Here is a 23,106-nt window from a genome sequence, read left to right on the forward strand (position 1 = left end):
AAGAGGATCATAGCCGCTCAAAGAACAAATGTGGATAACATGTCAGTTTGATAAGGGTTCAGATTATGTGGGTTATGATAGCATAATAATCATATTTAATGAGGATTCAGTGGTGCTCATCATTGCTCTTGGTCTTTCATAAATGTTGTCTATTTCACAACACTGTTTTGAAGCTAAGGCGATTCGGAGAGAATGACTTTCTTAGTGTAATAAGAGAATGCCACTAAATTCTCTGACTAGAAAAGATAGTGTTTTAGTTTCTTGGAATGCACAAAGTTGTTCCTCTGAAATTTAGGCACAAATAAAGACTAAAGTAGTTCTAAGATGTACATTTAAATAATTCCAGGCATAAATTTAAATTTAATGGCAAAAGGTCTTTTCTAGATGTTAGTCTTAATTAGGAGGAATTTGCTGCAATTACCATGCAATTTTGAGTGGTTTTCCAGTGTGCTATTTTAAGGAAGGATCAGAGGATTTCTATTGAACTGATCACATTAACTACATTAGTAATAAAGTTACAGATACTGAGCAAGGTGCATCTTTGTATTCAGTATGTAATTGCAACCATTTAAAGGAATATGTCATTTATTGGATCACATTTTTAAAGCCTGATTAGACAATAATTTGTCTGTATTTAAAATTGGGGTACTTGTAATGTAATTATTCAAAAGTGAGTTTAGCCCATAATAGCCAATATAGTGCTGTTAAAATGGAGGGCTCTAAGCTTCAGCCAGAAAATACTAATGAGCATTCCATTTTCAGGAACATTAGAGCAGCTCTTGAAGGCTGGGATGGAGTCAGCACTGCAGCCCCAAGTCATCATTCAGAATGGGGAGTGGAGTTTGAGCACAGACGCATAAACTGGTTTTCAGGGTGCAATGGACAGATTATCTATACATCTGTATAAATATATATACAGATTGTATATATAATATATGTATTATATATATTATATCTTATATATTATATATCTTATGTATCTTCATTTTATGTATAGATATATATACATATATAAATGAAATATAGTTGAATTAAGAGTATCAATAAATATTCTTTTTAGTCTTTTGATCTGTTGTTATTCAAAATTTTTCTTTTCTAAACATTTTGTTGAGTCTGTAGTTTTGCTTTCAGTAATTTCTCAACAATTTTCTGCCCGTAGGAAACTACCTTGATTGTGTTACACACACATTTAGCGCACCTGGTGCTAAACACACCCTGCTGCTGGGTTTCTTGTTGTAGGAAATCCACTAGAATTTTAGTCTTCCATCAGGAACCTCCAAAGTCTGGGCACACATCCTATAGATTCCCCTGCTTTCTCTGTTATCTAGGTTTAAAGGTAAACATTTGTAACCGGAGAGGGTTTGGGACCAGCTGGTTTTATGTGAGATGTACTAAAATGCCTACGACAGGTCAAAGGTCAAAAGGCACCATTCTTTTCTTTTTTTTTCTTTCTTTAATACTGGGAATTGAACTCAGAACCTCATGCTTGCCAAGCAGGCTCTGCACCACTGCACTATTCCCAGGCCAAAAAAATGTACCACTCTGAATCCCTCTCACTTGACTCTTGTGTGTGTGTGCATGTGTGGTGGTGGTGCCGGGCTTCTCACATGCCACTCAGCTACATCTCTGTCCCTTATGATGCTTAAGTGTCCTGCTTTTCAAAAAAAGTGTGGCATTAGAATCAAAATTGTATTGAATAAATTAAACTGTAAGACAGGTTCACTGAAGATTACTGCAATAGGAGAGGGAGTGGAGAACTCCCCAACACTTTAGGAACCAGAAATTAAACATTTTATTATTTACTTACTTATTTATTCGTTCGTTTTTACTTTTTCCTGACCCTTTCTCCTCCCAACCTTATTTCGACTCTTATCAGTCCCTGTTTCCAGTACATAAGAGCTAGGATACGGGGATCTGTGGTTACTAAATGACTTTGCCCAAAAGAAGAGTTTTACTTTCTCTGTTCTGTCTTTATGACAAAAGAGATAGTTGTAGAGGTTTGGGCAAAGAGCCCCACCGAAGTGAGCAGGCACCCGCCCTTTTTAAAGAAGTTGGGAGGTGGAAGCACCTTTGCTATTGATGACAACTTTACAGAAGGAGGTCTCCCAGCCTATGATTTAAAAAGCCTTAGGGAAACCAGCTTTTCAGAATATTTACATAACAAAGGAGGGAGCAGAGACAGAATGTACAGTACAAAGCTGTCCTGAAAGCCAGGCTAGAGACCTGGCAACAGGAGGAATCTTGTCTGTAGTTTTTGGACCAGGGTTTAAAATTTCCCAGCCACTGCTTTGCATGCATCAACCTTAGTTCCTACTGTGAGACAGAAGGAAACAAAATAACAGACAACAGAGAAGTTGTTTGGTTGCAGAACACACAATTTTTTATTTAACTTTGTTGTAGTCAGGGGTTGTACACAGAGAACAATTTAGATCAGGAGATGGAGTTTATAATATTTTTTTAATGGTCACTGGAAGTTAACACAGGAACCTGCAGGAAATCTATCCGCAACACCAAAGACATAGATTATTTAGTCAAGAGCCTAAACGCCACAGCAATGTCCCACGTGAATCCAGATAAAAATCCAGAGCTCAGGTCAGTGCCTCCCACGAGTCCAACTGGAGGCCCAGAGCTCACAAAAAAGGACTCACGCCAGTCTCTTTTACCAATCCTGCTGGGAAGACCCAAGGGTCAGCCGTGAAAGCCAAAAAGTCCATGTGAGCAGGATGAAGGAGCTGTGCTAGTGGGATGAGGGTTCTATGCTGGAGCTGAGAAGTCACACTCACAACAAAGAGCGGGGCTGTCCTGAAAGGGACCACAGTCGCCCTCAGCAACACAGAGGCCCCAAGCTCCTCCGATGACAAGCACAGTCGGGTACGTGCCAGGAAGCAGCGTGACGAGTTTATCTTAGAGACCAAGCAGCACATGTCTTCCCTCCAGAGCCAGAAAGCAATGCTTGATGTGAGGACTAAAGCTTCTCCAGGAGAACCAACAGCTCAGACAGCAACTCATAGGAAAACCCACAATGCGTCCTTAAGGCCTCAACCCCTCAACATCTCCCTTCTTCTCCACCTATTTATCCTGGCAACTTTCCTCAGGTGGAGCATCTTCACTCAATGCCATGCTGATGTAATCTAACAAACCTAAACTATTTTAATCCCCCTATGATATTTGAACTTTTTTATAATATAATGAGATGAATGAATTTTTGTTAGACTTTAGAAAGCTCTTTACAACATTTTGTAGGAATTGTGGTATCTCACAGGAGCTATTAGTTATGGCCTGGCCTTTGGAATCAAATAAAACTAATTTGAGAGGAGCCCTATCCTGGTTTGGGGAAATTATTTGATATTTTTCATGCTCAGTTTTCTAGCCTGCGAAGTAGAAAGAATGTTGCTCTTTGGAGATTGAAGAAAAGCAGATGCACACTCAGAGCTTGCAGAGAAGCACATAGTACATTTAAGGATAATTATGATAAATCCAATAATAGGTTGAAGAGGTGCAGTTTTTTCAACCAGTGGGTGCATGATGCTGCTACATAGTGAGATTGCTTCTAAAGGCAAATTTAATCTGAGGGGAAAACTATGCACAAGCCCTTTTGGTGGACGAGAATGGACTCTGTAATCATTAGCAAGTAAGTGAGTTTGTTGGATGTGATTAAGCATTTACTTAAAAGTCCACCAAAAAAAAAAAAAAAAATCAGTGACTGCTAATACAGAACCTTCCTATGGTAACAAAATCTGCTCAGTAATGAGTACAGAATAACTTTTGAAGCAGTCTCCACGTACCCAGCCTTAAAGCAATAATAACCTGTTTCCCATCACATCTTTATTAAAAAATGCTGAAAACCATAAAAGCCTTCCTAAAGTGTGAAATCTGTCCTGTTGTGCTTCGCAGAGACACAATGAGATGTATTTCCCATGCTCTAAAATATTCTCCAGCCTTGAAAGGAGAAATGTAGTGTAGGTTCAGGAAAATATGAGGTAAGTCTGTCTCATGAAAACCTGAACCCCAGGAAGAATGAAGTCAGATTTTCTTACAATTTGTGTCAAGTACCTGTTTTGACAACCAAGTTGGTTTTCTGTAGTGTTTGGGGTGTACCTCATTAATTACACTTCCTCGGATGCGATCTGAGAGAAACCAGCACGTTCTGTATTCCTCTCCTAGGGGCGTGCTGTGTCCAGGAGGAGCCTGAGTGCTCTCCCAGTTGGTTCACATGTGCCCGAAGGCAGTAAATGCTGCAGGGGGTGCAGCTTGCCAATCTCCCTTAAACACGCTGCCTTGCAAGTGACATCACTGTCGTCATCCCTAGTTCCTTACCTGTCCACAGACTGTGGTAAGAAGCCTGAGAGCTGAAACAAACTTAAGAAAGACAGAACAGTTTATTAAATTCCCAGGTCAAAAAATAATGTGTGACAGAGGGTAGTGTTCTCAGCATTTATTAGTTAGGTTTAATATGCAAAAGAAAAAATGTCTATGAAAAAGAAAACTATAAAAGTCACCACAAATTATGGTCAGCCACCTGCTATGTAATCAGAAGCAAATAATTAAACCACTGTGTAACTTGACTTTTTCTAAAATAACATGAATAAGGTTAAATACCCATGCCATTGTGGCACTCATAGAAATGAGACTGTGCATGTAAAGCACTGAGTATACTCTGCCATGTGAACACTGATGATATAAATTAGCCTTTATTACTAACACTAGCAAATTAAAGAATGAACAATAAAATACATGGAAATAAATCTATATTCCAAGCCAAGACAGGACATTTTAGCATCCAGAAAGCTTTTTAAAGCATATTCAAATCCTATAGCACTTTTCTCCTAGTAGGACAGTAATGGTACTGTGCAGGACATGTCTAAGTTGTGATGGGGTGGGGATGACTGGATGTATCAACTGCGGTTCTTAGTTTTGGAAAAACAGAAACGTAAAAATCTACCCCAGCAGAGCTTCCGAGACATGAAATGCTTTCCTGTTTGTTCTTGCAATTCCCTCCCTCTTATTCCTAAAATACTTGGAAATGCTCAGGGCAGAGAGACTTCTGGGCCTGCCCACCCACACAACTCCCTTGCTCCATGATGGATAATTCTTGTCCTCAGTATTTCCTAATTCTGGGCTTCACAGGCTTCCCACCAAAGGGCTCAGAGGAGAAGCTGTCTAATCCTTCACCTGAGTCAGTGCCCTTTCACCATGCATGAATATGATCGGTTCCCATCAAAAGAAAATTGAAACAGAAATAGCTTCGTGACAGGAATATACAAATGATTACCCAGTTCATAGACCCAGTTCCAAATCAGAAATTCTGCATCCTGCCCTGTTACAAAAATGCCCCTGGCTTTACAGATGTTGTGCTGGCATCTGGATGAGGGGTGTATCTTTTGTACCCAACCCAAACTGTGAGTAGAAACTCTCCATTGGATTTGACCCAACGAATACCGTAGAATTCCAGAATAAAGACAGAGGGAGGAAATATGAATCAACAATTTTAGAAGGCTACTCTGAAACTGAGTGAAAAGAATTACTGCCTCTAAGACAATAAGTTGTACCATCCTCTGTTACCAAATACTAGTCTTAGATGATTGATTTCATGACACCTAAAAACATAAGCTATCACAATAAAATTTAAAAAGAGGAAGTGATTTAATTCATTCGAGCCATAGGAGGCAGAAAGCACTGGTCCACTAAGGACAGAGCACTCCCCAACAGGAATATGTTCCACACGCAGCACACTTCAGCTGTGGCCGGGAACAACATACCTAGGCCAGAAAGGGCTGCTTTTGCCACCAGGATTCCCGGCGCCCCAGTCACAGAAGGGAAGTCCTCAAATACAGCTACTCCCATGGAGAGAGTGTCCTGTGTGCTCACTGCCCCAGTTGACAAGATACAGCATGCATGAGGTGCTGCAGAACTAATTACTGGGACAGCTATTGACTCAGTTCCATTTATGTGAAAGACACAGGGAACACAATCAGACCTCCCTCTTCAAAGGACTGGCACATTTATTGTCCACTTGATCCTTACAGTGACCGTGGGATGTGAATAGTTTAAATGTCACCATCACCTTTCTGATGCTAGCAGAATGTAATGAATTACCAACTACCATAGAGCAAATCAGGTTCCGGACCTGGAACGAGTTGCCTAATCCAATATCCTTCATCCATTCTGCACTGCTTTTTTATGACTCTGTGAGAGTGTGAACCCCTCCAGCAAGGGAAGTAGATGGCAGGAGGTGAAGTGGAACAAAACTGGCAGGGGTGATCTAGACGGCTGCTTAGAAAGACTCCTGACATGTTAAATGGTTTTATGTATGGCACAGTGACAAAGTAGGAAGCAATGACACGTTGCTGTAAAGTCATGAGAAGACCAGCACTGGAATTTTAGCTGTCCACTTGGAAGTCTAAACCACTTAACTCCTCTCAGACTTGGTTTTCTCTCCTTTAAGGTAATGATAACACCTTTACCCCAGAGCTGTGGCATACGAGGAATAAGAGTATGTATGACTTGCAGCACAGAGCCTGCTATGTCATAGTAATGAGCAAAAGCAAAAATTATTAACTAAGTAAAATAAGAAAAAAATAAGTGTTGCAAGTCACAAGTCATCAGAACTGTATTATGTATCAAATGACATGTGATGTTAGAAATATCTCTGAAGAATAAGTGCATGTAATATTTGGGAGGACATTAAGAAAAGGATTCTGAGGAAGAGACGCTGAGAAACCCGAGCCTTATTTTGTAGCATTATAATATAAATTCTAGCAATCTATTGTTTGCTGATTAGAATGACATTGGACTGGTTTCTTCAGTTCAACTTCAGCATATGCAGAGATGGGGACGGCTATCACAAAGAGAATGAGAGATGCGATGGTAGTTGCTATTGTCTTCCCTAATTTGGAACTTGAGGACCTAAAAAGACTTCATCATCCTGTAATGATTTGATTAGTTCTATAAAATGCAATAAGTATATAAAGTGGGTGAAGATAGGGACAACTATTTGTAAGAAGCTAGAGACAGTTAGATAATGAAGATCTCCAGTGGACTTGCTTTGAAATCTGTATTTCTTTAAATTGTTTTTTTATTTTTTTAAATGTTCTGTTCTGTTTTGATATGGTTAATTTTACCCTCTTTGAGATGTAAAACAAATGTGTAGGACTGATAATCATATTACTGAGCTTTTGTTCGATCATAGAGCAGAATGGTTTGTAGGGTCACTTTTTTGAATGTTTGTAGGGTCACTTTAATTCTATAACCTGAACAGCTATTTCGAAGATGACAATGTGTAACTTATCAACCGGCAATTCCTTACCTTTTGTTTGTCTGTAATTTTGTATTATTTCTACACTTTTTTTTTATCTCCATGTATTTTTCTTCGTTTCCTTTTCTTTAAATAAAAAAAAAAAGAAAAGGATTTTCTTAATGCACCATATTTAAGTAATTTGTTGTTCCCAAGGCATTATAGAATCTTTCATGAAGTTCTTCAAAAGCTTAGCTTTACCCATGCATACAAGGAAAAGACAACTTAAGCAACTTGGGTCAGAGAACAAGGAGCTTTCCTATATCACTGTACATATTATGTACAAATATATTTCTGGTCATGCGTTGTTCATTATTCTAGATATAATCATGGTGCCAATTTTATTTGAAGTTCTCTCCTACATTTCTTATCCAGGGCATAATGTTTCCTTGGAATAAATCATGTGGTTTTGTATAAGATAGATTATTCCAATTTCTACGAAATGAATCTTAAGAAAAGTGATTTCTATATCTATGTATTTGTGGTGGTTGTTGTCACTGAACTTCCAGAAAGGGAAGCTATTATGCTATCAAGAAATGAAGTTGAGTAGAAATCAGAAATAATGAGTATCATCTACATTTCAATATAGTTCATCTTGCATTTTCTGAAATTTAATATGTTTTGATGAAAAACATACAGACCCTCCAGGCTCCTTAGCTTTTGTAACCTACTTTCTTTGTTATTGCCTATATGAGTTTTCTTCTGCTTGAAAATTATGGAAAGTTTGGTCTAACGGATGAGGTCTTTCTTCACTCCCTCTTTCCAAGAGCAACAGGACTGTATAGGACCTTAGAAATTTCTGTTACTGCTCTGCTGAATTGATAAAATGGGTTCAAAGGTAGCAATCAACTATTTGCAGCTCTGTGGATGTCAGATGATGTTGATGTACGTGAACTGCCCAAATGAATCAAACTGAGGACTACTGACTAGGTTAATTTTAAGTAACTTTGTGACTAAAATCATTGGGATCAAGGAGCATGTTACTTGGAAGCATAGAATATTAGATTTGGTATTTACATTAATGGATACTAATCCCAATTCTCCAAAACACAAGAGAAGTGATCTCTGGTTTAATGATATAAATGGCTCATTTATGTCTTCCATGGAAGACATTATGTAGAGTTGGTGTTAGGGAAGTATTGAGGAAAAATATTTTATAAAGAAGTGCGCAGTATTAACCCCAGTGTTTCCACACTTCTTTAGCACCTTTACTTAAAAATTTACAAGCAAAGGTCCCTGAGGATCTCACTTTCTTAATAGTAGCATTCACCCAAATTCACTACTAGATATTTACCAACATACAAAAGCCTTTTGCTCCAGTCAATCAGCAAACATATCAGCTGACACCCACAGATGCTCAGTCTTTATTAGAGTTTGGAAGGTAGAGAAATTGGTGATAAGCCATAGAGTCACAAGAAACTACCAAAGTTATTGAACAGCGGTGTTAACATTTCTGTAAGATTTCAACACGGTATAGAACCCATACTAAAATAGGTGCTATAGGGTTGAGAGACTTTATTTTTTTATTTTAAATTTTATAGATGCTGCTAGATGGTTTCCTAAAAGCAATTGAAAGGGTTATGTTCTTACCAGTGTTTACATCTCTCTTTCCCAACTGACTATGTGCATTTTTGCCCATTTTTAATTGGATTTTTGTGTTTCTTCATATCAAGTGATTCATTTTCTTTGTGTGTTAGAAGTATTTACTTTTAGGGGCTGGGGATTTAGCTCAGCAGCATAAGCACCTGCCTTGCAAGCAGGCAGTTGTGAATTCGATCCCCGGTACCGATTTAAAAAAAAAAAAGTATTTACTTTTATGGGGAGAAGAATACTGGGAATTGAACTCAGAACCTCATGCTTGCCAGGCAGGCACTGTATCACTGAGCTAAATCCCAAGCCCCAAGGTATTTACTTTTGGCTTCTAAAGGTACTACAAATGCTTTCTCTCTACGTTTTCATTTGAATTTTTGCTTTGTTAGTAATCTGTCTGTAAAATTTGTGGAGTCAAATACATAGATCTTTTCATGCATGGCTTCGTTCTATAGTCTGTGATCTGTGTGACTAGATTCGTGTTCACCTTCAAATTTCTTCTCACTCTCCCTAAACCTACTGTGCTGGAGCTACTCTGGCTTCTACTCAGTTCCTAAAAAGCAAACTTCTTCCTCTAGGTCAGTCCACATTTTGTTCTTCTATGTTATTAAACCTTCCACTCATTTTTCACTTGATTACTTCCTACTCATTCTTTGGTTCTCATCATGTCAAACTCTGAAAGTACTTCTTGGCTCCCCAGTCTAAATCAGAGCTCTCTGCTAAATTTTTTATGGTACCTACAATTTTTCTCCATCATACTTCTCTCAGGTCTTACTCAGTGTTTAATGATGTAATTCTTTGTTGTATGTTTCTTTGCCTTATTATGTTTCAGGGTCCATAAGGGTACATGTGCAGTGTGTCACTGGAGCATAACTATAGTCACTGTGTAGTCGTTGACAAAGTTGTAAAAACTTTTAGAGAAAACTTCACAAAATATGGATAAGTTAAGTGAAGATCTAGATAATTCTGAGACTAGAAGGAGAAAAGTAGTCATACAAACAAGGCATGGAGATGGAACATATTTTGGTATGTGGGGTTTTGGGGACAGCAGTAATGTTGTGGCTGTAATTTCCTTTGAAAAAAGTAGAAAACACACCTGAGCAGGTGTCTGAGAGCAAGCCAGGAAAGAACAAGTGGTAGATATGAGAGAAAGGCCATCTAGTAATGTACCAGCAGTAGGTACACTGTATTTTAGTAAACACCACGATGCATTGAAGGGATCCCTTAAAATGCCAGGGATGCAATTACCATGTGAGAAGTGTGAGAAACTTTAGATAACTGACAGGTGGGCATGTGCTTTACATAGTATAGGATAACTGAAGAACAAGGTTCTGCAAATGCTATAACTCCTCCCAGAGAGAAGACACAATGTGTCTGCTTCTCCTTCTCCTCAACACAGGGAAAATATTAGACCCAGCTGCCAGCCAGGTGCTAAGGATGTATTCATTTACAAGTTCTTTGAAAATCTCCACTTTACTAGAGAAGGCTAAGCTGCTTCAAGCATGTCTTCTCTTAAGCTTTTTGTTTGAGTTGCATGAGTGAACTTTAGGGTGTTTGGGGAAAGGGAGAAGCTTGGGGGAGAAGAGAATAAGACTGATTAAAAGCGTTGATTGTCTATGGCTTCTCCCAAGACCACAGCCCTAGTCAACACAATACATGTAAATATCACTGTGTCCTGCTCTCCTATCAGTGTGGCAGTTAAACAGGCTTTCTTGTGAGCAATTGTATCATAATTGCTTATTCTTGCCTGTGTTGTACTAAAGCACAAAAATGGCAAAAAGTAATAATCTTGGGGGTGGTTTTGGAAGTAGGAGGGGGAATGTGTGCTAATCTCAATTCACAAACACCCCAGGAGCCTACAATTCCAATTTTCTTTTCACAGTATTAATGAAACTGGATAACAAAAAGTGAAATCATCTCCTGTAAATCTGAAACCATTTTCAAGGTTTGCCTAGAATTATAATAACCTCCACATTTATTATGACACAGGATAGAATTCTGGTCTAATGAGAAAATTTTAGGAAACTTTTTTTGCTGGGTGGTGGAGGTAGAAATGATCAAGTTGAATCTATGGTAAAACCAGAAACCAGTGGTCAAAGCCACTAAGAAAATTCAATAAATGCATCTTACCAATAGTTTTAAAAAGAGGCATTGTCAGGCAAAACATCTGACAATTTAAGTTAGCAGAGTGATGTGTGTAAAGAGTTACTGAGTTCTATGATCTTTTTGGATGCCCCTTTTTTTTTAGCGGGGAGGAGGTACCTGGGGTCGAACTTACGACGTCCCACTTGCCAGGCAAGCTGAATCCCCGGCCTATATTCCCCTCTTGATCTGAAATCTATGGCTCACATTTTCCTAAACCATTGGTTTGTTTTGCTTTCATAAAACTCATCATTTCCTACAATTCCTTTCCTTAAAGCTCAAGTGCCAAATTATCATTGTCATCAATATACTGTGATGCTCACGCTTTGTCTTTGAATTGACAAAGTCATGGTTGATAATGATACTCACAGTCTATAGTGAAGAAATAATACCAGCCTGGAAAACTGCCTAAAAACCACAATCTCACCCTGAAAGCTAACTTTGGAAACAACATAAATATGAAAAGATTACAGTGGAGGAACAGCTCATTCAAGTATACAAAATAGTTTCATAAAAGTGACAGTTTGAGAGATAAAAAGAGCTGTCATGACATGTTACTGCCTTGGCAAACTCATCAATGGAAATGTAAGATTCCCTCATCCATCAAATTCCATTCTGTCATAAAGATTAGAATTTCAAACAGCATTTCTCATCCAGATTTGTAAAAATATAATTCATGAACAGCTCTTTTTTTTTATTTTTGCTTCTAATCTCAGAAAGAGTAACATAGAATACCAAATACTTTCATTGCAAAGGGAAACTTTTCTGGAAAAAAACCATTAATATTAAAAAAATTTAGCTCAAAGTGCATATTTTGCATTGCTTGTGACTTACCTTGCCGTGTCCTGTGAACATTATGCTTTTAGGTCCTAAAGTACAATGAATGAGCTCAAACAATGAGAACTCGCACACTCAAGCACTGATGCAAAGCTTAATACTGGCATCTGTGTAACAAAAATTTTAAATTAGGAAACAAATACTTGTTTTAGTAAAGCATATACTTTTACCTGTAAACATATTTGGAAAGTTAACTTTTGAAGTAATTGTGCCACTGAAAATATAAAGACTTTCATAAAACAGTCACATTCCTGTCATGGTAGTTCAAGACAACCATCTAAACCAATTTAACACAAGTTAACATTTTAATGCTCAAACTTCTTAGTTTTCCATGCAGAGTAATTATTTCAGATTTATTATTCTCTCTATATGTTAAAGCACTGAAATATGTCCTTGGTGTTTTCTGCACATTTCCCACAATGATTTATCATTTGATAGAAATAAATTGTTTTAGAGTATAATGTGTAAATATATTAGTTGTCTTAATACTTGAAAACGTATACTTACCTAAGTAATCAAAATAGTATTTACACAATGAAAATTCCTACAGCTAGCATACAAGATTCTTGATAAATGTATTTAACCAGAGTAAGTCATGTGGAAAACTTCTATTGAGCATCAAAATTTGCCAACTATTAGGAGAGGGGAGAATAAAGGAGGGGTAGAAAAAAAGGAAGCGATGAAGAGACACACAGTGAGACAGAGAGAGAGAGTGAGGGAGAGGGAGAGAGAGAGGGAGATGGAGACGGAGACTGAGACTGAGACGGAGACGGAGAGAGGCTGAATGAAAAGCCACTTTTTATTTGTTATCAGTCCATGAAGCTCAGGAAGTTACCGTGCCATTTGGCTGAGTGTGTAAGAAGTGACCGTGAGTGGGACAGTGCTCATAATCCTCAGGAGGCCTTTTTGTGCTTATGAGTACCATCAGCACCTTCTGCCTGCATATCCAACTCACATTCCGCAGGCAGCCCCCTCCCTCCAGTGATGGTATAACAAAAGTTCTAAAAAAGACTTCTTATTGCTACATGCTTTCCATTCATGATGTTTGCATTCCTTCTGTGGGTTGGTGCATGTAAAAGACACAGGTTAATTCCTTTTTCCCCCCTTTTCTGTTCCCTCCTTCTCAGGTCCCTCAATCTCTATTCTCTTCTTATTTGAGAGAGATCTATCTCCCTATTTCCTCTTATCAATCTTTTATTTTGCTCTTTATTTATAATTTAGGTTTCTCATAAAAGAGAAGCCATGCAATATTAAAGCTTGTGTTTCTGTTTCTGTTTTATTTCACTTTACATTATGATCTTAAGATACCTTCATTTTCCTATAGATGACTCAAGTTTTTCTTTCATTGAGGCAGAGTAGTACTCTATTGCATGCAATATCACATTTTCTTTATCTGTTCATCTGTTAATGGCCTCAAGGCCACTTTTAAAATTTAGCTATTTTGAATAGTGTCGCTATAAACATGAGTATGCATGTATCCCTGTAATACGATTTCTTTAACTCTTTGGAGAAGACATTAGAAGAGGAATAGCTGTGTCAAATGGAAATTTTAGTTTTAGGTTTTTGAGGAATCTTCATATTGATTTCCACATTTACACTCCCACCAACATTGTGGAAGAGTCCCCCCACACCTACACCCTGCAGCCTTGCCAGTGTTTGTGATTGTTTAATTCCTGGGGAAAGATAGATTCTCAGTGGTGTTTGAATTTGCATTTCCCTATTGGCTAGCAATGTTGAGCATTTTTTCATATACGTATTGGTCATTTATACTTCTGAAAAGTGTCTATTCATTTTGCTTGCTAATATTTTGATTGGGTATCTTATTTTGAGGTGATGTAACTTTTCTGAGTTCTTTATATAATCTAGGTATTAGTCCTCTGTCTAAGGAGTAACTGGCAAAAATTGTTTTCCATTCTGTAGGTTTTCTTTTCACTCTATAGGTTGTTTCTTTTGCTGTGCAGATGCTTTTTAATTTTACAACAAAGCAAAAACATACACTCGTGGAAAGTTAGTCTTTTTAATAAATGGTGTTGCAAAAACTGCTTATCAACATGCAGAAGATTAAATCTAGGCCCTTGTCTCTCACCACAAATTAAACAAAAATGAAAATGGAGAATACAGTGCAATGCAACACAACACAACACACTACACTACACTACAATACAATACAATACAATACAATACAATACACTACAATACAATACAATACATCAAAGAAACGATCTTCTGGAAGGTGAAACAGGTAAAACTCTTCAAATCACAGATGTGGAATGAACAGAATTCCAGCACAAAAAATAATACCAGGAATGAACAAATGGCATTATATCAAGTTAAAAAAATATCTTTAAGAAAAGGAAGTTTTGTTACTTATATATTTTGAATATGTATTTTTTAAATTTGGCCCATGACAATTCCTCTTCCAGCCCAAAGACACTATCAGCTAACCAGTCAGCAAAAGTTAAAATCCTTTATGCTACTAGTAAGGCAGGTATGCTGCTGTTCCCACATGTAGACCAAGCAGAGCTAGTAGTTGATGTCGAGGGATACATGATGTGAGCTACCCCTCAACAGAATTGCTTGGGGAAATGTGATATGTACAATAATCCATCACTGTAGTGTTCTCATAACTTTATATAATGTATACTTAATATGTGATAATATATTTAATGAATTTCTGAAGCAGGATATGGATGGGTCTAAATTTTATATTTTATGTACCCATTTTTTTTTATTTTTACTAGTGACACCTAGTCTTAAAGTTCAGTATGTATGCCATCACCAAAGTCAAAAATTTGTCAATTTCTAATTAAACCCAGTTGCATAAATGCTTCGCATTATTCAGTGACAACCATCAATCCTACTTAAGTTTGTCTTTGAACTGGACCAGATGTGATAAACCAGGAGGTAATTTTTGATCTTTCAAAAGTTGAAGCTAATTTGTGAATGTTCCATTCTTTTCATCCCTCCTTCTTTGTTCTCATTCACTTGTTTTTAAAAATATCTTTACAACCAGGCATGGTGGCAATCTCTGTAACACCAGTGCTGGGATGTGGAGCACCTGTGAGTTCAAGGCCAAGCTGCACTACATAGTGAGATTCTGTCTCAAAAATAAATAGATACATAAATAAATAAAGTCCTTATTGCATAGATGGTTAAAAGGACAAAGAGTAAAAGTAAACTTCATTTATTTAGCTTTTAGCACAGTTGAGAGAAATATGCTATGAATTATTTTACTTTCTACTAAAGCTGTGATCTTAGTTTACTATGGAATGTAAAAGTAATGCAGAATCCTGAAATCAATGAAACCCAGAAATTACTTATGGATGTCTCTTATCAAAATCCATTTTTCACATTGTTATATTTTTACCTACTAGATATTTGTACTATGTTCTACGTTCAAACAAATATAAATATCCTCAGAGATTTTTCAGTGATCATGAAAATTATTAACAATCAATAAGTGAAACTATATTTATAGTTCATAAACATAGTCATATTTCTCTGATCTGTTACTGTATGCATGAGAAAAATGTCCTCTTAACACATATATACCTTTGATCTTAGATTGGAATTTAAGGGAACTATCACTTAGATTTCAGATTTGAAGCATAAATAGAAAAGCATTAATTAATTGTCTAGGTTTCCATATTGCATACAGATCTATAATAATACAGTCATGGTGATTATTAAAATTTTAATGTGAACACAAGGACTGATGAAATAGGAGTCTAGATTTCTTCATGGGGTCTAGATCTTAGCTTTTCAGAGCTTTTCATTTGTATTATTTTAAAAATATGATATTTACAACATATGTATATTGCATGCAGATATTTTTAGGTTTCGTATGACTTATGCAACATTTTGGCTGGTACTGCAAAAAAGCCAAATATGTTCCTAAAACAGGAAATGTTTGTCAAATGCTTAAACCGCAAAATTGAAGAGTTTCAAGTTTTGCTGGTCTTTGCAATCTCATTCCTTTTCCAACACACATTATTAATGTGCTGCATGCAGAATTGCTTTGAAATTATATCAGACATATTTGAGTATTAAAATGAATACTCTTGGATAAAATAATCCATCTATTATACCAATTCCTAAATAGAGCTGTATATATTCTTACACTAGAAAATTTAAATCGTACACCCCACTAGAATTCTCACACTTTATTTTCTTAGCCAAATGATTAGAATTATGTCTGTCTTCTCCCCTTCTCCCTCTAACAATGTGAGATAATTGTGCAAATGGATTTCAAATGAAAGCACTCCTCAAGTGGGGGAAAACGATTTAGGAAACATTTAAATAAAATTCTCCTTTTAGCTTTTGAGGCTCCATGATAACAGACTGTTCTGCAAAGGGGCAAGTGGAAAGTTGTCACTTAGTAGAGGTGAGCAGCTGAGCTAATTGGCGCGCTTTGACAAGATGACTGTATTTGAAGGAGAAAGCCCGCCTTCATTTTGTCAGGTGGTGACAGAGTTGCTACAGTAGGTTCTATGCTTCTTGAGAGGAAATTAATTTCCTGTAATCAACTGCTGTGGATTATAGTCTTTGTCTGCTTCTACCTTGGTCACAGAAGTGACTCTTAGGCTTTTTATTCAGCTTCATTACATTGGCTTATGTAAAACACGCAGTGACATATAATCAGTATAGAACTGTTTCACCTGCTGAATTTCGTAGCTTCACAACATGTTGCCATTGAGAGCTACTACTTTTTAAGTGACTATCTTTGTAGGACTTTATTTGGGGAAGGAAAAGACAATGACAGCAAAATTTTCACATTTAAACAGAAGAATCTTAGAGATGTTTGAAAATGAAATTGCAAAGCATTATGGGCTATATGTAATGGTATATGATTCTCAATAATTAACAGAAAATGTTGCAGAAATACTAAAAATTATTAAGTGACATTTAATAGTAGTGAACCAAAAGCAGTTTTAGTGTCCTTGAATTGTCCAGTTCCTAATGTGTATGAACATACACACAGCTGTTTATGTGTGCACAATATACACATAAATCGAAACTTTTAAAGTCACTGCATAATTTACAAAGAATAATGTTTTGGAAGTTGTGGGATTTTTAATCTATTACAACTGAAATATTATCTTTCTTTTGAAAGAAAAGGAAGAGGGTGGAAATCCAGGGAAAAACAAAATCTTATCTAGGATCAAGGAGGAACAGAATGTTTTCTTTCTAAACTTTCTATTCTTTTTCAGTTAAAAATATGCATCTCGAGCAGAAGAGAGCATCCTCCTCTCCCTACTTGCTAGCAAAATCCCAGATCTTCCCTTTGTCTTCTGGGGTCAGTGTCAGTACCCATGGGGCTTTGCGAAAGATATTGGACACCTTGTAATCAACCCATTGCTTGAAAATTATTTATACTTTGGGAACATTAAATAAGGGTTTTGTCAGTTCAAGAAAACTAGGCCAGCCAGTCTTTTATTATAATCAATTAGGTGCTGGGTTTTAACTCAAGCCAATGGAGATGATATTTAAACTTGAGAAAGAATATTTTCTACTTTTTTCCCCAAACCTTAGCTTTGATGAGCGTTATCACTACCAATATTTTCCCCAAACCTTAGCTTTGATGATCGTTATCGCTACCAATATATAAATAAAATGCATATGCACATATGTAAGCAAATGACTCCCACAGGAAATCACTTCTGTTTTAACTTATAAATGTGTTACTAAAATTGCCCTTTTAAAAGCAGATAGACAAAGGGCCTGGGTTATTTTATTGTTTAATGCTGTGTTCATCAGAAGAGAAGGCAGTCTAATTTTTAAAGCAGTCCTAGATGTGAAGCTGTCGTGATTCAGTCCAAGTTATTCCTAAGTGCTTTATAGAGTCATCAATATCATTTTTTTTTTGTGCTAATATAAGGGGTGGCTGTTCTGATTTATTTGTCATGTTTGGCTTATGATTTTTCACCAAAAGCCAGTCTGGCCCTTTAAAACAAATTGATGCTTATTTGGGGCCTGTGCTTAAAAGATGAAAACGAATAATGGTAATGGCATTGATCTATGAGAAAAGATGGCAGCAGATCTCCCTCAGAGGTCTTTGCCTCATCCTCGCTAGTGTTTAGTGACCACGAGGTATGCGCATCGCCTCATTTAGCAACATTACGCTTTTCCTGCAGAGGTAGGTTCTATGCCATGGGGCACCGAAACTGATGGAGCATGTGAGACGGGCTCTCTGGAATGCAGAAACTCAGTCATCATTTCTTTGTGTTCTCACCCTGTTTCCTACAGCCAACCCAACCCGAGTGGGCGGGAGGGAGCCATACCCTGGCTCTGCAGAAGTGATCCGGGAGTCCAGCAGCACCACGGGCATGGTCGTCGGGATAGTGGCCGCAGCCGCCCTGTGCATCCTCATCCTCCTCTATGCCATGTACAAGTACAGGAACCGGGATGAGGGCTCATACCACGTGGATGAGAGCCGAAACTACATCAGTAACTCAGCACAGTCCAACGGGGCCGTGGTAAAGGAGAAGCAGCCCAGCAGCGCCAAGAGCGCCAACAAAAACAAGAAGAACAAGGATAAAGAGTATTATGTCTGATCCCGAGATCTGAAAAAGACACTTGTATAGAAATAGTCATCATTTTACCTAAGACATAATATAAACTTATTTACTTTCCTTTTTATGAAGCACATACAAAAGAAGACAGGGAATGCAATCAGGAAGGAAAGACTGTTTTTAAAAAAACAAAAACAAAGCAAAACAAGTATCTCATGCTCTTGTTTCTCAAAAAACAAACAAGCAAACAAAAAACCAAAAAAACAACAACAACAACAACAAAAACACAGGGGCCAATAAATTCCCTAACATCCGCAGTGTTTTCATTTACTCTGCCTGTCTTTATGTTGCTGGAACATTTCTAAAAGACAGTGATGACCGCACGCATTCATAAAGCAAAGGAGTATTCCAATATCGAGGCACAACACAGAAACAACACAACACATAACACAAAAAAGAAGCTACCTATGATCCTGGATTTAGCCAAAGTGCTAGCGCTTTCCTGAGAAGTCAGTTAGTCTGATTGCCAGAGAAGACTTGTCCTTGAGAGGGACTCAACCCGCAAACCTTTCAGAGTTTGCTGCCTGGTGCAAATGGGACAGTGGTTGGAACTTGCGTTTCATACAAGTGCTGGCTTTTTTGAAGACTTGTGTAGGAACACATTCAAAAAGCCCCTTTCTGGTTGTGAGAAAAAAAAAAAAATACGTATGGAGGCCTTATTTTCAAATATGTGAAATATAAGGCACATTTTCACACTAAAATTTCAAGACAAAAATAAGAGGGCATAGATGCAATCATTGGGAAATTTTCATGCACGCTTACTATGTTATTACATATGTTTATATAAAACCCATCTCTGTGTGCTTTCTGGACTGTGATAAGTGACGTTTTATAGCCTGTTGTATAGAAAATGCAAAATATATCTCCGCTCTTCAGCCATTTTTGGTAAACTCAATGTTATAAGTGTTGCTAAGTATAGGGAGTTTTATGACATCAGAGCAACAATTATTTCAGTCAGATTTTTTTGCCACCATTATAAATTGCCACAATTACTTACTTTTTTAAAAAAAATTACAGTGTAGTGTTTATTCTAAGAAAGATATGTATGAATGTATATAAAGACTCAGCTACTTTTTTTCTTACATGTACAGCCTTCATTCTGTTGCAGTTAAGTTTTAGTATTTGTATGAAAGGTGTGAATTAGAAGGTAAATATATACATATATCTTATAATCTTTTCTCCCCTAAATATTCACATCCCTACCTGTGTTCACCATTTACAAACACACATACAGACACACGCACAGACACACATACCATGAGGAATCCATCAGATAGGATGCAAGACCCAAACTGCACTTGATCTTAGCCAAAAGGCCAAGAAGCAATTGGAAGACCCAAATTGAAAAGCAGGAAGGAAGATAGTTGTGCCAAGCTGTATGACAAACGTGGTGGTATGCTTCACTGAGCTCCTGCTCCCGGGAGACCTGGAGGAGATTTTAGTCCCTAATGAAATGGAACTTTTTCTTATCAAATACAATATCCCTGATATACTGCTGCATGGATGTGAACCATTATGTGGGCAGGTGATGGAAGTAAAATTGGTAATCTACACCTTAACTCTACCTGCTGCAATTGAAAAGTTGGTTTCCAATAAAATAATATATATAGTCTCTGACCTGATGTGCATGATAAACCTTTTCGGAAAGTAAATACTTTCTCAACTAAAAAGTATTTTCAATCATTTTTGATTATGTATTACTACCCATTAAAGTTCTTCTTCTGTTTATTTTTGACTAAATTTTAACTTTTCTGGTTTACGTCTATATCATTAAATATAGTTTTAGCTTAACATGCATTAAATAGGAAGTACAGACGATTCACTTGTTTTTGCATATTGTTTCAATGATGTTCATAGCAATAAATTATTAGTATAAGAAGGTAATGCAATGAAAGAGCATTATTTGGATGGAAGGTAAAAATTGGTCACATTACTTGAACATCTCCTAAAATAATACTAGATTTCATACAAGACAAGACTACTTTTAGAGTTAGCTTTAATCAGCAAGGGCAAAAAATGCAAAACATTTTCTGTGATATTTTAGTTGATGGAAAATGCCAACAAGTGGCCTGGATTTCAGACTCATAGCACCTTAGAAATATGAATAATTCATAGCAAGTCACCACTATCTATGGTTGCCAAGTAATTGTGTAAGAAGTTGTAAGGACTTTTTCATGACCCAGAAAGTAGATGATATAAAACTAAAATTTAATATCCATTACTTCTTTTTCAGGTTTTTATCTCTTTTTAATTTGCCAGGTTAAAGAATTCACAAGTCTTTTTCCCCCTGACCTCTCTCATTCAGTCCTACTCAGGGAAAGCCAGAGAAATAAAAAGGGAATATAAAACCACTAATTTACAGCTTAGGTTTAAAAAAAATGATTTCTCTTCCATTTGCTGTAGTGAATTTGAACGAAAAGACTCTAACATATTATTTTAAAAAATGCGTACTGTTATATCAGTGAGGCTTGATGTTGGGATTGATTTCAATGTTTCTTCCCAACATAAGTTTTAAAATTTCATGCAATGATGTTATCTAATATTGCCGGTAAAATATTTCTAATGCTATTGGCCTACTCAAAAATCTAGCTGTTTTTCTTTTCCTGACTGGAGAAAGAAAAGAGAGGAAAATGTGTTAGGGAGAGAAAAAGATTAATAAAATCTGAGAATCTTCATACCAAATGTATCAGGGTTCATGCATAGTTTGTAATGAATAAAGGATGTTACACTACCTGGCATAATTTTGATGACATCTCTAGACTGTAAATTTTCTGATTGAGTATGCTTCTTTTTTATCCATGTAATGTGTTGCCTTTAAAAAAAAAAAACAGACTACTATAATAATGTGTGAGGTGGTCAGTCCCTAAAACATCAAAGAAAGGCCACATGATCTTACCCTTCTAGTGCTTTGTGTGATTGGGTATCTAAGGGGTTTGTTTTGTTTTGTTTTTCTGTTGCAAGGCCAATTTATCCATTATTGGAAATGCTAAGCAAGTGGAATTTACTGTTTTGTTAATAAAATATTTCTTAATACAACTGTGGATTTATTGATTTAAAAATTGCATGCGGCACCATTTTGTGATAGAGGGGAAGAATATGAAAGGCTGCATTTGAAAGGAAGTCCCATCCTCAGACAGGGGAATAATTTTGACTCCTATTTCTATATTTTAAAATTCAATGAAGGTTTCCACATTCATGCACTTCAAGATACAGCCATTAAATGTATCTTTAATTTTATATGTTCATTGTGTTGAACCTGAAGACACAAATTCACAGAACTAGTTGAAAACAACATAATCATTTCATAAATAGAGCCTTCTCTGTAAAAAGAAAGTAAACCTGTGGTTAATTCCAACATTGTTATTCACAGCTACAATTTATCTAATTTTTTTTATTCTAACTTTTCTTAAATGTGCATTAAGTGTAATAAAGCCAACCTTATAGGATGGTAAGGATGATATAGACTGATGTTATATCTAGCATAACAAAGTAAAAGGTGACTACCAGTAATACTACTGTTTTTCATGATAGTGGAAAGCATCAAAAATGTGTGCTTTGAGTTACTTTAAAAGGAACACATCTATCTGTTCCATATAAATATATTATCTCTCAAAAAGCAAGTTAGCTTTTTGGAAACTATAGGACCCATCAGTAAGTTTTACAGCAGTAACTTTTAGTTGGTAACAGTTTCAAAATCTTACCCTTTTTCAATAGCAAAAGATTTGAATACAAGTGCAGAATACAGTATGTACTTATAGATACAAGTGTTATTTGTTAATATTAAGATTTCTCAGATATAACAAACATAGTAATACACATTTACTTAGTGTATCAAAGGCTATATAACTCAGCGTATTTTAAAAATGTGCAGCACTCCAAAGGCAGTAGCTATCTAAAACCTGAGGTTAATAAATAGACCAAGAATCACAGTTCCTTGTCTTGGGCAACTGGGAGAGACAGATCCCTAAAGCCAATGATTAGGCATCAGCTGCTACAAATGTATAGGTAATGTATAAGAATAAGATAATGATATTACATATATGTGTATATATATATATATGTAACTATATGTAGCTGAATATTTCTAATTTTATATATTTATTATAATTTGGAACAACTTTGTAGATGAACATTTTCCTGGAGAAAGTGTTTTATTAAGTCCACGAATCTCTTAAAGGAATCCAAAATTCAGAACCATTGAGACATTTGATGTTAACAAAACTTTGTTAGAAAATTATACTGGAGTTGGATGGTTCATTGAATATCAAGAAAACACAATGCATCATGAACTCACTGTAGCAGTACCTTCCTATTATAAAGAGGAAGTGACCTTGATAACGGGATTTCCACTCACTAGATAACTTCGTGAAAAATAGTCTTGCTTCATATTTACCAGTTCACACTGCAAATTTTTATTTAGCATTATCATGGAAACTGTTCGTAACACATATATTTATTCTTGTGGACAACTTCATGTTCATCAGATGGTAAATTTCTCCGAGGACTGGAGCACTTGATCTTGCATTTTGAAGACAGTCTGTGTACATCCAGTATCCAATAAGGTCCTCACCAACAAAGCAGCTGTCTTTAAATACACGATGGTCATTCATATTTGAGAGTGACAGACCATAAAAGATACCTAATTGAGGACATGATTACATTCACATAAAA

At 36.5% G+C, this 23,106-nt stretch overlaps 1 protein-coding gene across 31 annotated transcripts in view; it reads left to right on the forward strand.

The window, feature by feature from the left end:
* Nrxn1 (neurexin 1) overlaps window positions 1-21,471 on the forward strand; it is a 1,032,692-nt gene extending 1,011,221 nt beyond the window's left edge. For all 31 annotated transcript variants that reach the window (XM_063228713.1, XM_063228704.1, XM_063228733.1 and 28 more), the window contains one exon: window positions 18,110-21,471. In XM_063228713.1, coding sequence (XP_063084783.1) covers window positions 18,110-18,417 — 308 coding nt within the window. In that variant the 3' untranslated portion in view covers window positions 18,418-21,471. The remainder of the gene's footprint in view (window positions 1-18,109) is intronic.
* The last annotated feature ends 1,635 nt before the right edge of the window (window positions 21,472-23,106 follow it).

This window comes from Cavia porcellus, unplaced genomic scaffold (genome assembly GCF_034190915.1).
Source record: "Cavia porcellus strain 051 isolate PalLab524CR breed Dunkin Hartley unplaced genomic scaffold, mCavPor4.1 scaffold_1, whole genome shotgun sequence".
NCBI lineage: Eukaryota > Metazoa > Chordata > Mammalia > Rodentia > Caviidae > Cavia > Cavia porcellus.